Below are 15,750 nucleotides of genomic sequence, written 5' to 3'. Positions count from 1 at the left end.
AACTCATCTCTGTATGAATGTAACATAAACTCTAAATAAAAGCAGAAACAATAAGTACTAATGTTTTCTTTTTGTGCACAGTTTTCCTCCACCTAACCACCACATGCTGATATCTGTTGTCATTTCAGATGAAAAATTTCAGAATGCAGAATGTTCCATATCTCCAAAGCTTTTGTTACCATTTGTTAGTTTATATGGTGTGATGTAGTAATATAAAGCAATGTTTTATTTTTTCTTGGATACATATCATCTCACATTAACTAAATGTCTAAAAAAATATAATCTGTACTGTGTTGGATGAACACATTACTAGCTATAACTTTTATTGTTTTAATGTTCACAGACGTGTCGAGAAAATGTCCTGCAAGTGAATGGCCACAATACTGGAATACCTACAGTGCGTGAAGCAAATGTGCGTCGTACACGCCGCTTGAGTGTGACTAGTGACCAACTGATTTCTTCAGCACCTCCAATGCGACACATCAAAAGTGATGCCAAAGATACATTGGTGACTGTTAGTACTAATATTGATCTTATAAAAATTTACTTAATATTACAGTCATGGTGTGAGAATGTGAGGTACTTGCAAAATGAAACTTTGAAAATAATTAAGAGTTGTATATTGATGCTCAGTTAGATTAGAGTATTGCCTGTGAAAGGTATACATCAGGGCTTGGCACAGTTTTGATTTCTCAGTAAGCTCCAGTTTTGTTTTATTAGCTGTCAGGATTATGATGTCTCATTTTGATGTAGTGGCATAGCATCAAGTGAATAACTGTCTATAGTGTAGCCTGGAACACACAATTGCTGTGGAACTCTGACACTGATGAGCTGTTCAGTCTTTGGTACACGTGAAGTAACCTCACCTCTGGAACATGTTCAAAAACTGGAAACATTCTGTGAACTGACTAGTTGTATTGTTTGCTGCATGACAGTTTAGAAATAGAGCATGTAACAGCTTAACATCTAAAACATGTGACATTGTCACTGAAGACTTGCAGTATGAAGCTGTTTGTCAGTTAATATGTTAGTCTTATAAAAGCAGACAAGAAAATATTAGGAATTCTAAAATGAAATCCATTTGCTGTAAATCAGTGTGACATTTTCCTTGGATAAGTCCCTTTTGAAGAAGAAATTCAATTACAAAGTGTACAAAAGTATAAGGTTCCTACATGTCTTGCAACAAAAATCTTTGACACTACCTATATCACTAATACAACTGGATTTCTCATTCTGCAAAGTGATGGTTGTCTTCTGATGGTTCCTTTTTCTGAGTACTCTCTTGATTCACTGTATGGATTTAAGAGCGTTGCTGTTTATGTGTTGTCTTGGCCCATTCAGATGAGCTGTTGTTTCTATTAAATGGAATGGGAATTTATACATTTATATTATATTGTGAAATAAAATACTTCTGTGATTTATATCTGATCCAGCTAGAACTCAAAACAAATAAGATAATAATTTCTTCATGTCCAGTTGCTTGCCATTTAATGACTTTTACAATCCATTGAGCATCTACATCCATGCCTACATCTACATCCATGCTCTGCTAGCCACAGTATGGTGCATGGCGGAGGGTATCATGTACCCCTATTAGTCATTTCTCTCTTTGAATGTTCTGTATGGTAGACTGTTGAACAATTAAATAATTGTTGTTGTTTAAAAGTGAACTATGGATGTAAAAAATTGCAACTGACAACACTTACCTCTGAGTGCCTTCAAGAAGTGCATTCAACAATAGTGTAAAAGAAAATGGAAAGGGCACTTTCCACAGAATTGGTGTACTGTTTGACCCTTGGAGATAAATTCAGATTCACAGTTATCTGGATGCCAGCAGGTAATACAACTTCACCTGCAATCACCTTAACCAAATGGTAATGATAGTACTGCCATGTTCTTATTGGTTGCCTTCATGGTTATTTTTACTTCAGCACCATAATCTCAGTTCAAATGCCAAATTCAGTCTTCTTATCCATGCCACTTATACTGTAGGCAGTAGCACAGTAGGCTACCATGAGTGGAAATGTAAAGGTCCTTTTATGTGCTGCTTTTCTGTTCTAGCATGCCATGCCACACTTGTGCTCTTTGGGATTCAGTTCCTGTGTAGTACAGGTCTTCTTACCAACTTTATCCATATACTGTCATGAGCAGTTACATTAGAGACATCTACCTCGTCACTTATTGCTCTATCTTTGACCATAATAGTGGTGGCAATGGACAGTAGCATGGATCCCATATGACATAAAAAATGTTGGTGAGCCATTGTTAATTATGATCATTCTTAACAACCCACAACTCAGGGAGATTGGTCAGAGTTGCAGTCAAGGTATCAAGGCACACACATCCCTCTCAGAGTTGCCTCGGGATTGAGCACAGGTGAGCTGGAGAGGGTGGGATCTGGGATCCAAGTCGTTAGGTCACATGAAAGTGTCCTCATGTTTGTAGAATGGTCTACAGACCTTTCTGACATATGTTGGAAGCAGTGAGATAGTGGGTAGTCCTGGTGAAGTTACATGTCTCCTATGATGTGCTGTAAGTCAGTAAATGGTTGCACATGATCAGATAGCTGACTCTAATGTCATTCACCAATGAGACAATGACATCTATATGAGAGGCACCATTTCATCTCATGTAAACATCCCCTACATGAGAATACCTTAGCCATGGTGCTTTGTTGGAAATTGAGGTTCATCTCCTCATGTGGTTTCCAATGTACTTTGCACTACCATTGGCATGTACCACAACTTGTCAGTACAGGCAACCTCTTCTCAGGTCTCAAGCATCCAGTAGTGGTGTTCTGCACCTGTGTGTATCTCTGTGGCATGTAGCGAATGGAGGTACATTTGAGGGTCAGTGACTTCTTTCCCCATAGCAACGAGATGGTTCTGGCAGGTATGCCTATTTTCAGATTATTAATGTCCAGCACTGAATTGGCAACTGACGTGCTACTCTGAGGAGTTTATATCTACTATTGTAATCCATTATAGTTAACAGCCATACCTGTCATCAACACATTACTGCTCACAGCATTTGACTTAAATTGTAGCAGATTTGTTGTTGAATCTTGGAACACATTCTGAACTCAAACACAATGAGGTATCTCAAACAGAGTGACCTCCTCCATGCCAACAAACACGGATTTCAAAAACATAAATCATGTGAAATAGAACTCACATTTTTCTCACAGGACATCAAGAAAGCCATGGATCAAGGCAGTCAGGTATTTCTTGATATCCAAAAAAACGCTTGACTCAGTACCACACCTACACTTGTTATCAAAGGTACAATGACATGGGGTATCAGACAAAATATTTGACTGAAGTGAAGATTTCTTGTTAGGGGGGACACAGAATATTATCTTGGATGGAGGTTCATTGAAAGATGTAGAAGTAATTTCAGGTGTACCACAGGGAAGTATGTTGAGTTCCTTGCAGACAATATTAATTGTAACTTCAGACTTTTTGCAGATGATACTATTATCTACATTGAAGTACAGTTTGCATGAAGCTGTACAAATATTCAGTCAGACCTTGATAAGCTTTCTAAGTGGTGCAATGGTTGGCAGCTTGCTTTTAATGTTCAAAAATGTAAAACTGGGCACTTCACAAAAAAAAAAGAAAATGGTATCCTATGAAAATAACATTAGTGAATTACAATTAGAATCTGTAAACTCATACAAATACTTGGATATGACACTTAGTAGGAACACGAAGTGGAATGATCGCAAATGCTGTTGTGGGTAAAGCAAGTAGCAGACTTGTTTATTGGTAGAATACCAGGGAAATGCACTCAGTCTATAAAGGAAATTGCTTACAAATCACTTGTGTGACACATTCTAGAATATTGCTCAAGTGTGTGGGTCCTGTACCAAATACGACTAACAGGGAGTATTGGATGTATACAGAGAAGGGCAGCACAAATGGTCATAGTTTCATTTTATCCACAGGAGAGTGTCACTGAGATGTTGAAAGAACTGAGCTGGCAGACCCTTGAAGACTGATGGAAACGGTCCTGAGAAAGTCTACTAACAAAAGTTTCAAGAACTGGCTTTAAATGATGACTCTAGCAATATACTGCAACCCCCTACATATCACTCTCATAGGAATTGTGGGGAAAGGATTAGTTTAATTACAGCTCACACAGAGACATTCAAAACAATCACTTTTCCCATACTTGAATGGAACAGGGAAAATGTCATAATAACTGGTACAGTGGGACTTGCCCTTTGCCATGCACTTCACAGTGGTTTGGAGAGCATAGATGCAAATGGAGATTCCCCAAATTGAGGTGCTCACAATTCTCCCATGACACTGTGCCACTTGAAAGCCTCAATGTGTTAGCTTGTTTATGAGTGTATTTTAATGTATTACACTTTCAAATGCAATAACATAATTTTTTCATGATTTATTTTCAATGAACTATCAAATTTCCTTCAAGCACAACAGCTTTAAAGACATGCTGTAGATGTTTGGAAGAAACTATATGTATTTTCTCTCATTCACTACATAACTCTTCAATGAAGTGTGTAGATTGACTTAGATTTTCCCTTTAATATATTTCTTTTTCTACAGAGGTAGACTTACTTGTTACTGACTCCTGACAAAAGTGAAATGAGAGCAATAATTTCCTGTAGTATCATATATGGAACTGCCTTAAAAAGAAAGGAACCATTAAGTCCAAGACCAAACCTTGTTGTCCTCTATATTATTATTTAGTCAGCAAATACATTCGTGAGCAGTTCTTCATCACAGAATACTGTATGTGAAGCACACTTTAATACATTATGAATTTTGTCATTTCTACTGTCATGTGCTGTGGTGTAACAGAAATAAGAGGACACTGATCTAGTAATTATTAGTCAGTTAACTCCTTTCATATTTCATGGATCATTTTTCAGACATTTCATCATGATATGAAATGTCTATATTTCTGAATGCCCCTGTTGTCCTCAAATTTTGAACAGGGGTTAACTACAGATTTCGTAAGGGAATGAATGTGTTACATAAATATTATGAATGGTGTCGTTGTTAGCATGAGTAGGTGGTTAAACAGTCGTGTACAAGAGTCTTGATGTTATATGCTGCAAGCAATCTTTTTTGCACATTCTTGTACAATGAGTACATTATTCGAATGTGTAGGCATGCTTGAGAATATTATTCCATACGACATTAAGTGAATGGAAGTATGTGAAGTAAAGTAACTTTCTCACATTTTGATTCCCAAAACCACGTGTCACATGAAGAGGAGAAGTTGTTAATCTCAGCCCATAGAATGTGTGTTTCCAGTGTGATTTCGTACCAGTATGATAATCCAGAAATTTTGAACACACAGTTTTACATATTGTATTTGCCCAGTGTTCTGCTGTTGGTGGTGAAGTTTCATCCTGCTTTGTACATAGTGATGAATTGTTTTCTCTCTAAATCCATTTTCAGAAAACATTATTTTACTGACAATTTTCGTTCTGTTGCTGTGCCTTTAGAGAAGCTAATAAAATGCTTGCATCATCAGCAAAGACATTTATTTTTGTCTTCTCAGTATGAAATGGTACATCAGTACTGATCTGTGCTCAGTTATATGTATACACTGCAGGGCCTATTCCTTTGGACACGCATGCACATCTGAAGGTAGACTGAATTATTCTTCGTAACAACACAGGCACTATAATGTTGTGGTTAACAATTTATTTCAGCAAAACTTAAAAAGTACTTTGTCATTAGTGAGTCAGTGTTGTGGGAAATGTTTAACCTACCAAAACCAACAGATTAATTTTGGAGTAGACAATGTTTTCTTCAGTCAGCAGAAATTCGAGATGAAGCCAACATCATCCCAGAATACAAGTCAATTAAAGACAGTAAATTCAGGAGATGCAATCAATAAAGCTCATATAAATTTCGTGGTTTCTTAAACTACAATATCAAGGAATCAGAAACAGTAAACACAATGAAAACAGTTCAGAATTAGGACAGGCACTGTGCATCAAAGGAAAAGTTAAAGTATAATACAGGAAAATATGATGAAAGTTAAGGTAGGAATCGGGTGAATAAAAAATTCCAGCTGTAAGTGTAATGAATGGTGAGCTAACAAAATGTGTTGTTATACCTGGCTGCACTGTGTGATAGCACATGGTGGACTTGCATCCACCTTCATACCACTGATGATGATCTCCTGCCATTTTTTGTCACATATGATATGTTTTATCTCTATGGAATCAGAATTTTAGAACCATAAGTTTAGATGAAGTGGTTAAAGAGGTTTCCTGCATGGTGACATATCATTCTGGGGGGCAGAATTAGGATTTTCATTAAAATATTGTTGCATCTGAAAGGTTCAGATGTTCTTCAATACAGTAATTGAGAGAATTACAAATCTGTTAGAGTCACTTCTCTGCTGGAGTTCCTGCATGCCTACTCGACTGAATACTTAAAATATTATGTACAAAGAATAAAATAAATGCTTTGTTTCTAATGAAAAGTCCTTTTTGTGGAGGCATCTATTTGTAGTAGCATTGCTGCAGTACATACAAAGCAGGGATTGGACAAAAGCTTCTGATAACAATATAGATTTTTGAATGTAGTGATAAACATGAACTCTGAGAGGAATGTATCGTAAAAGGAATTAAAAATGAAAGAAAAAATAATGTTTAAAGAAACTTAAAAATGAGGAATTGCTGGAGAGTAACACTGCACTTCTCTCCTTCAGTTTTTCTTTTTAGTGCCATTTCTTTGGATGTCAAATGCTGATTCAAATTCTGGTGGACATGCAAGTCTTCTACTTGCATCCATCTTATCTAAAAACAAAGTGATACTGCACGGTTGTTTTTCTTCGGTCCTCTATTGCTTTATGACTCATTTTCTGTTGCTTTTACATTTGTGGACATCCTTTCATGAATATTTTTTTGCTCATTAGTTTAATTGGTTATTGTATTTAGTCTGTGTCTTTCTTGACACCTACTAAATTTGGTCTAGGTTTAACTCTATAAAAATCGACGAGAAGCAGTTATTTTATTCTTGATACATAGAAATGAGAGTTCCTCACTGTTGTCAAGCCCATAAACTGTAGTCTAGTAGATCACTGAGATAATTAATAAAACTGTGTATATGATACATGGGCTCTTTTTTTACCCTCATTTTAGGTGCACATTATTTTTAGACCTATTTCCTGTGACATGCGGTGTAAAACAGGGCTGTGTACTGGCTCCCACACTCTTCTCACTTTATTTTGCAGCTGTTATGAGAGACATGACCGATGCCTGCAGTGGTCAGAATGGGTCTTGACTTGAGAACAGACAAAAGTGTCTTCAGCATCTCTCGCCTCAGAACAAAAAGTCACGTAAATAAAATATCTGTCTTAGAAATTCTTTACGCAGATGACGTATGCATGATGGCTAATTCTCCTGAATCTCTCCAAACGTACATGAACCTGCTAAATGACTCCTGCAGAAGATTTGGTTTAGTCATAAGCATCACCAAGACACAAGTCCTTCAGTAACCACTTAGGGGTTCCATTACAGATGGCTGCAGTGTTAAGTTGGACAACAAACGTGTCACACTTTAAATATCTAGGTAGCCAAATTAGAAGCGACAACAGAAATTGCAGCTCGTATAGTCAATGCAGCCTCAGCTCTTGGCAAACTGAATCACCGAGTATGGAAATCTCATGATCTCAGGCTACAAACTAAAATTGCGGTCTACAAAGCAATAATGTTACCAACTTTATGCCTCAGAAACCTGGTGCTGTTATAAAGCTGACATTAGGAGGCTAGACACCTTTCGTCTTCACTGTCTGAGATCAATTCTCCACATGAAATGGGAAGACCATGTTCCAGACACAAAGATTTTGTGTTGTGTGAAATTGCCTGGCATTGAAGCTCTCTTAATGAAACACCAACTGAGATGGAGTGGCCGTATCATACGCATGGACGACAGTAGACTTCCCAAAGCAGTGTTCTACTCGGAGCTCTCATGTGGAAAGCGGCGGCAAGGTGGCCAACACCTGCGATATAAAGACACCATCAAACTCCGCCTCACAGCCTGTGGCATTTTGAGCAGACATTGAGAGGAGCTTGCATTACACCAATCAGAGTGGCACTCAACTGTACACAAGAGTGTGGAACAATTTGAGCATATCTGCCTAAAGCACATGGGCGATAAACGAAAGCTCCGCAGTCCAAGCCTAATGACATCTATACATGTAACTCCACTAGGCAACCGTGTTGCACTTCGTGCGACCGGATCTTCAAACCAAAGCCACATCCGAGCCCGCCACAATACGGACTAAATGACTGACGGATTCACTGTCGCTGGACACGGAGAGGAGGGAATGATGATGATGATGATGTGCATATAATGTTTGTATATTTACTATAATTGTAATTTTACTGGTGGAAAACTAATAAACATCAAACACTTGTGTTATTCACAGGTTTCCAAACTGAGTGAGGAGACAAAAGAGAACTGGCAAGCTACAGTTGTCCCCAATGATGACCAGATTCCAGTTTACAATGCAGTATTTGAAGGCCATCATCCATATGAAGGCAGCCCACCACCAGAACCAGAAGAGCTTCCCATGTCCGTAGACAGAGAGGATGATTTGGGTTCTGTCACTGCACCAGATCTTGCCAGTTTATTAGAGGAAGAGGATGCCAAGCGAGAAAATGGTACAAACTATTACTGCATTTTTATGCTTTTTGATGTTTATAATATAGCCTATCTTGAAAATTTCACACTAATATCATTATTTTCTCTGGAAGACATATGGAAACAACTGGAGGTGGAATGTCTGAGTGTGGTTTGGGACACTAGTTTAGTATCTGTGTGATAAATTGAAAACTAAGGCTCCAGTGTGGTATTTGACATAAGGTTTTATTTATTTATTTACTTTTAAGCCCATTGCTCTTGATCACTCATATTTTCTGTTGGCTTGTGATAGAAAATTGAAGTTTAAATTATCAAATGATGGTGTAACATTGTCTATATCCAGCAGTTTAAATCTTTCATGTAACAAATAATTTGCAATGTGCTTCTTTTCTCTGTCTTTTTTATATAAAAAAAAGTATGATCCATACCCAGAATTAATTATATTTTGTGAGCTGTACATTTGTAGGTTTGAAAGAATTTATAACTGTTAGAACTTTTTCAGTTTTATTTCTTATGTGCATGATGAGTGTTAGTGTTTGAGAGTTGCATGCTTTTCTGCAGAGTTATTATCTGGGCTACACTGCAGCTACCCAACCACAGTGGACCAGGCGTGTGACACATCTTGTGACTTCCCAACCACAGTGGACCAAGCATGTGACACATCTTGTGACTTCCCAACCACAGTGGATCAGGGATGTGACACCTCTTGTGACTTCCCAACCACAGTGGATCAAGGATGTGACACATCCTGCGACTTCCCGACCACAGTGGATGAGGGATGTGAAGCATCTGTCGGTTATTATGAGGAACGAGGTGGTGATTTGTTGGAGACAACTTCAGTGGCTGATCCTCCTCCTCCTACTGTTGTGGCTGAACCCAGCCCCACCACAGTCACGGAGACAGAGGAAGAATGGGAGCCATTTGACCCCTATGTGTTTATCAAGCAGCTGCCACCACTGACAGTGGATATGCGCGCACGTTGTCCTGCCCTTCCTCTGAAGACAAGAAGCAGTCCTGAGTTTTCACTTGTCTTGGATCTGGTAGGCTGTCTTTCTACTACCTGTAATTGATTTCACTTATGTGTTTGTCACCATGTTATTTTTAAGTAATTTTATTTTAAAGTCCTGTTTTCTTGAAAGTGGATAATTATTTCTACAGAAATGTTACCATCACATTATTTTGGCTGTTAGTGCTGCTACAGTTAATAGTACATTTAATCTGTCAAGCTAGAAGCTTCCATGCTTGAGTCTAGTCTACTGGTGGTAGTTTACACAGTTGGCTGGTACAGGAATGCAGAATTTTATTTAAAGTGTTCTATCACAGCAATTATTTGTCAGATGTTAATGAAATGTCCAGGGATTGCTAACGATAGACCTTTATTATGTTTAAAACATACACAATCACATAAAATTAAAATTCAATGTGTTATACTTTAAAGCAGTCTTCAAAACAAATTCTTACACCACAGTCTTTTTGATAGCTTGATACACAATAAATGCATTGTGCGCTGAATATTTCATAGCATTATAAATATATTCACACTCAACTTTACATATTTTTCTTCATGAAAGATTGTAGTTCCTGATTTCTTCCATCTTGTTTGCTTTCTGACAAAGATATCGGTGTTGTGCCAGCACAGATATCCATACACTTAGTTGACAAAAGTAGTAGGGCCCATGATCAACAGATGACAGAGCAATACAGTTTTACCTACTAGACTGCAACTGGTGAGTATGTGGTAGGATTACCACCAGTGCAGATGCAAGTATGTGCTCGAGTTCCTGGCTTGAGAGATTAAGATCACTATTGCTGCTATTGCAATCAATAGTTTCACTTTTCAGCAGTAGATCTCATTGGTGCAAATTCTGTGTTTCTTGCTGTAGAAATAGTATTTACACACTAAATAGTAAATATTAATAATTATAAGAATAATAGCAGCAATGATTTTGGTAGAAATATCAGTTTGTAACTGGTACAATAACAGTGGTGGTAATAATAATAACCTGTCACAATATGCTATTAAAACACATAACTGCGATGATGATTCTTCAGGCTGTGCATGATTAGTTTAATCAATTTCTGCTAACAATGCAAAACTTCTGTTGTTGTACCATAAGCAGAAATAGAGACATTTTTGTACAGCATTGTCTGAATGTCTTTCAGTATCTTGGAAAAAATGAAATTTTGTCATGGTAATGGCTTATTAAAACTGACAATATCATCTTTACAATTACTGGGCCCTTGAGATTCACACTTTTGGAGCCAGAGCAAGGAGACTGCCCCCCCCCCCCCCCCCCACACACACACAGTCTTCTTCTCGCCCCACTATCTCCACTTGGCAGAACTGTGTGATATAGAAGACATTCTGAGTATGGTAACATAGTTTGCATGTTTAGGTTGAGGAGTCATAGATAACAGCATAAATGAAGCATTTCTTGAAATGGCAGATAATTTTCTGTTCAGTAATAAGCAGTATTAATTTACTGTATCGAAGAAAGAAACACAGTGATAAACAATTGTTTCAGCTGTGCGGGGGTATATCACTTTAAGGCAGTGGTAGAGAAATGATTAAACTTTATTGGTTGCTGATGTTAGAAATTTCATTGTGTAGCTTCTGTTGTCTGTCAGTGTTTTGTCCATTCATACTAGGAAGACTATCAGTTTTGCTGTCTGTTTCAGGATGAAACTCTAGTGCATTGCAGCCTGCAAGAATTAGAGGATGCATCGTTCAGTTTCCCTGTGGTTTTCCAGGAGAACAGTTACACTGTTTATGTGAGAACCAGACCATTCTTTAGGGAATTTTTGGATAAAGTGTCATCTATGTTTGAAGTTATCCTCTTTACTGCATCAAAGAAGGTGTATGCTGACAAGCTCCTAAATCTTCTAGATCCATTTAGAAGATGGATAAGGTCAGTCAACTACTACAATGAGTTGTGATTATTGTTTTCAGCTGATGCTGTATAGACACTGGAATTTCATGTAAACCATAATTTTGTGCTTTAATCTATTTTTAATTTGTTATTTTTGTACATGGCATGTGAGGCACTCTTAAGGAGTAACACTTGGACAAAGAGAAAAATAACAGAAATGCAGAAGAAGAGGGAAAGTGGTGAATAAAAATTTTCCCAGACTTTGAGCCATGCCAAGCCATTAAAATGTCATGAGTTTTTGACTAAGTACACCTTGGCCACTGTCAAATGGAAATAACTGCTGTTGGGCTGCAGTTATTCTATCTTCCAGCTGTGATGACACTGGTGCCCACAGTATGGCATGTATGGATGTATGTTGCCTCCATTTAACCTCACAATTGCTAGATCCCATGCCATGCTAAGCTGTATGCTACTGTCTGTATTAAGCATTTGTCCATAGTTCTTATTTCAAATTGTTGCAGGCCTGTTTAGGAGTCAAAAACATCGCCTTAAATGTAGTTCCATTTAAGCCTAGTTGTATCTGTCATTACATTGATGACATATTCATCGCCAGGCCCTAGGGACATGAAAAACTCAATAAATTTCTGGTATATCACAACAGCGTTAACAGCCATGCCAAGTTTACTATGGTATGGTGGTAGAAACAGAAGATGCTTTTTTTTTTTTTTTTTTTTTTTTTTTTTTTTTTTTTTTTTTTTTTTTTTTTTTTTTTTTTTTTTTTGGTTGAGATTCTTGTTTACCATAAATGAAGTGAAAGCCTTGACTACAGTGTATACAGAAAGCCAATGCACACTAACCATTACTGGCATGTGCTCAGCCATCATTACTTGGGTCACAAGCATGTTGTGATTCAGAATGTTGTCTAATGTGTTTATGATTTGAGTCAGAACTCCTTAGTTATGTATTAGCAGAAGTTGGTAGAAGTCAGTTTATCTAAACATAATGTACTTGCGTGTGCAGCATCCATTATGAAGTGATGGTTGTGCTGCGTCATACAATGCCATACTGTGCCATTCCAAAGCAGTAAGCACATTTGTAGTGCCAACACTGCCTGCAGAAAGTGCACCTTGTTCATCTAACATCAATACATTCATAGTGTCTATATTTTGGGTATCAGTGGATGTAGCTTACATCCTCCTCTCTCTGCATCCCACAGGAAATGGGGTCAAGACACCATGAACAAATAAAATAGTACATTGTGCAAGAACTGTGTATAGATGCCCATTAGTTACATTCTGAAGGGATACATGATTAAAACAATTTTCTTGCCCTCCATCTAAAATGTGCATATTATAGAGACCAGTAAAAGATGTAACAGGTCTCAGAGTGCCTGGGGTTTACAAAATACCTTGTGAGTGCAGACAAGTCTTATATCAGACAAATAGAGTACACTGAAAAACAATACAGGGAGGAGCACGAGACGTGCTCTCACCTTAGCTACCTTGGATCATGCCTAGGAAAACAGTCACCAGTTCAAGTTTGACTACATCTGTGTGGTAACTCTCATTAACAGCCTTTGGTACAGTGTAACCAAAGAAACTATTGAAATAAAAATTATGGACAACATTCTTAATGGAGATGGCAGTGAACAGCATAGTATACCATGGGGTCAAGTGAATGCTGACACAACGCACCTCTGCTGGATGGAGACAAACAACCTACTGTCAGAGCAGGATAGGGAACATCAAATCAAGCAAATTTTCCAAATAACCAAACATTGGACATGCACCATTCTGGGGCTTTGGCCGTAAAATGTTACCTAGTCACCCACGAGTGTGTGGAAGTGTTTGCATTTAAACTAACTTGCCTGTTGCGCTAAAGAGTGCAGTTAACAACTAAATTAGCTGAAGGTAATGGAGTCAGCTAATCAGTCAGAGCTAGGCAAACATTAAATTCCTACTCTTGGCTGATTGTGCTGGAAGCATATTTTCTGTGATGTTTACTGTGTAAAGCTTGACTATTAAATCAGGTATGCTAAAAGTACTGTAATGTCATTAATTTGTTAAGCTGTACCACAGAAACACCACAGCAGTAAGATAGTTGACATTCGGTCCTAGATAGTGGTGAAAAAGAAAACAGAATCAAGTTTTAAGGAATTTTTTTTCAAATCACAATTTTTTCAGCAAATGCTCCAAATTCCTGCCCCCAACATTTCTACAAAGCATGATATCTACAGCATAAGACAGCCACAGCTCAGTCAAACATACCTGCACTGCTAGACACGACCAAACATGTTGGCTTACCAGACAAACTTCACTCTCTCACTGCTGAGTGGCTGTCGTTTTCTGGCTGTAGCTCAACAATGCTGGATTCCTGACCTATGATTATGTTCCCTATTAGCAGACCAACAACAGTCATTCCCACTTGACAATGGATAAGGAGTACTTGGTCAAAAGTTAATGCCATTTTAACTACTTGATGTGACTGGGAATTTGCTAACATTTTATTGAAGGTTAATTGCCATGACAATGCATTCACACTTCTATGTGGAATTTGTGAAGTTTATTACTCTTAACCTTTTTATAACTGTTCTTTAATGTTTGTGTATTGCACATTAACCAGATTGAGCAGATATTCTGGACTTGTTCTGTGGTTGTCAAATTTGAAGCATAGTGCTGGACTTCTACATATTTCTGTAATTTTCATGAAACATCATGTGCAGGTTTTCTTATCTAATGTTGGCTGCTGGCACTTACTTTCTAATTCAAATGTTCAATCATGGATACCTGATGTACATGGTATATCGTAATTAATGGCATAAATGCATACTGTCGAAAGTACACGATAGTAGAAGTAAAAAAGTCTCAGTAAACCTGGGTTATAAAATGCATATTTTAAAAGCTACGGGCATTATCTTTCATACTGCAAGCTCATTGCTTTCCATATTGTGGGAGGAGGTAGTATGGATCAAAACAAGAAAAAAAAGTCCACTAAACGTGGGCTCTAAATTGCATACCTTAAGAGCTGTGAGCATTTGTTCAGTAGAAGAGATATGTTTCAAAGTACTGAAGATGAGGTAGTGCTCATAGCTCTTAATGTATGTGTTTTAGAGCACATGTTTACTGATACTTTTTTGCTTCTCAATTGTATGTGTCTACCCCATCAATTGTGATACAACATGTATATTTTTCTCAAACAACTGCTGTTAAACCATTTATTTATGGTATAAGTAGTTTTGAGGGTTCGGCTCTCATTTTTCAAATACCTCAAAGATCGCTCGTAACTTTTTTAAAGCCTTCACTAGCCATTGCTGTGCAGAAGATCTGAGATGAGCTTATGCAGGGCATTACATTTTGATTTCAAAGTAAGCAAACTTGACAAAATATTAATCACCAAAAGGAGATGCTGTGCTTAAAACCGTGTAACACTGCCTCTAGCCTTGATAATGGCCTCAGTTCAGTGAGGAAGAGAGAGAGTCACAACTTCCTTCAGGTAGCCACATCCCGATAAAGCCACTCATTGGTGAGTGATCCCATAGAGCTGTTGAATTGAAAGGATGTTGGTTGCTATGTTTCACCCACTGTTCCAAATTGTCACAGACATTTTTTATGAAACTAAGACAGCGTGATATAGTGAGACAGTCAAGGTGCAAGGAGGGTGCCTAAGTGTTCATCAAGCTAGGAACATAGGCATAGGTGAATGTGGCTGTTGTCATATTGGAATCTGATAAACATTTCCTTAATTAATTAGTTCCATCTTCCACAGCTAATTTGTACATTAAATCATAATGATGAGGAACAAGTCACCGAGAATGTTGAAATAAATATCTTGATATGTGTTCACAGTAGCCAGAATTAGTGGGTTGAAGCTTTAGTTTGAAAAAACTCCCCCAAAACCACTCACAACCTCCTTCAGCAGGCTTTGGACCATCAGTGTACTCATTACCTAGCATTGCTGGAAAAAGAGGCAAAATTGCAATTATTGCAATAATTTGCAATTATTTGATCACACTTCATGCCTCCAGTCAGCTACTGTCCAGCATCTGTGGTCTTTGGCGCACTGAAGATGCGCAGGTTTATGTGCCACCATGAGCAGTGCCCTTCTATAAATTACATGATTTGAAATGGCCATTGTGTGCAATTCCCTTTGCAATGTTCCATTGAAAACAGGTTAAGATGGACCTACATTCACTCATGGCAGTAATTTCTGTCAAGATTGAAACCGATTGCCATTGATGAGGCATG

At 37.8% G+C, this 15,750-nt stretch overlaps 1 protein-coding gene across 4 annotated transcripts in view; it reads left to right on the top strand.

Annotated features, from left to right (window-relative positions):
• The window catches only part of LOC124721983, a 284,634-nt gene that overhangs the window by 250,196 nt on the left and 18,688 nt on the right, over positions 1-15,750 (top strand). For all 4 annotated transcript variants that reach the window (XM_047247153.1, XM_047247150.1, XM_047247151.1 and 1 more), the window contains 4 exons: positions 344-514; positions 8,422-8,656; positions 9,198-9,676; positions 11,316-11,545. In XM_047247153.1, the coding sequence (XP_047103109.1) occupies positions 344-514; positions 8,422-8,656; positions 9,198-9,676; positions 11,316-11,545 (1,115 nt within the window). The remainder of the gene's footprint in view (positions 1-343; positions 515-8,421; positions 8,657-9,197; positions 9,677-11,315; positions 11,546-15,750) is intronic.

This window comes from Schistocerca piceifrons, chromosome X, assembly GCF_021461385.2.
Source record: "Schistocerca piceifrons isolate TAMUIC-IGC-003096 chromosome X, iqSchPice1.1, whole genome shotgun sequence".
In the NCBI taxonomy this organism is placed as follows: Eukaryota; Metazoa; Arthropoda; class Insecta; order Orthoptera; family Acrididae; genus Schistocerca; species Schistocerca piceifrons.
The sequence above is the reverse complement of the archived record's forward strand: the minus strand, read 5'-3'. Positions and strand labels throughout refer to the sequence as shown.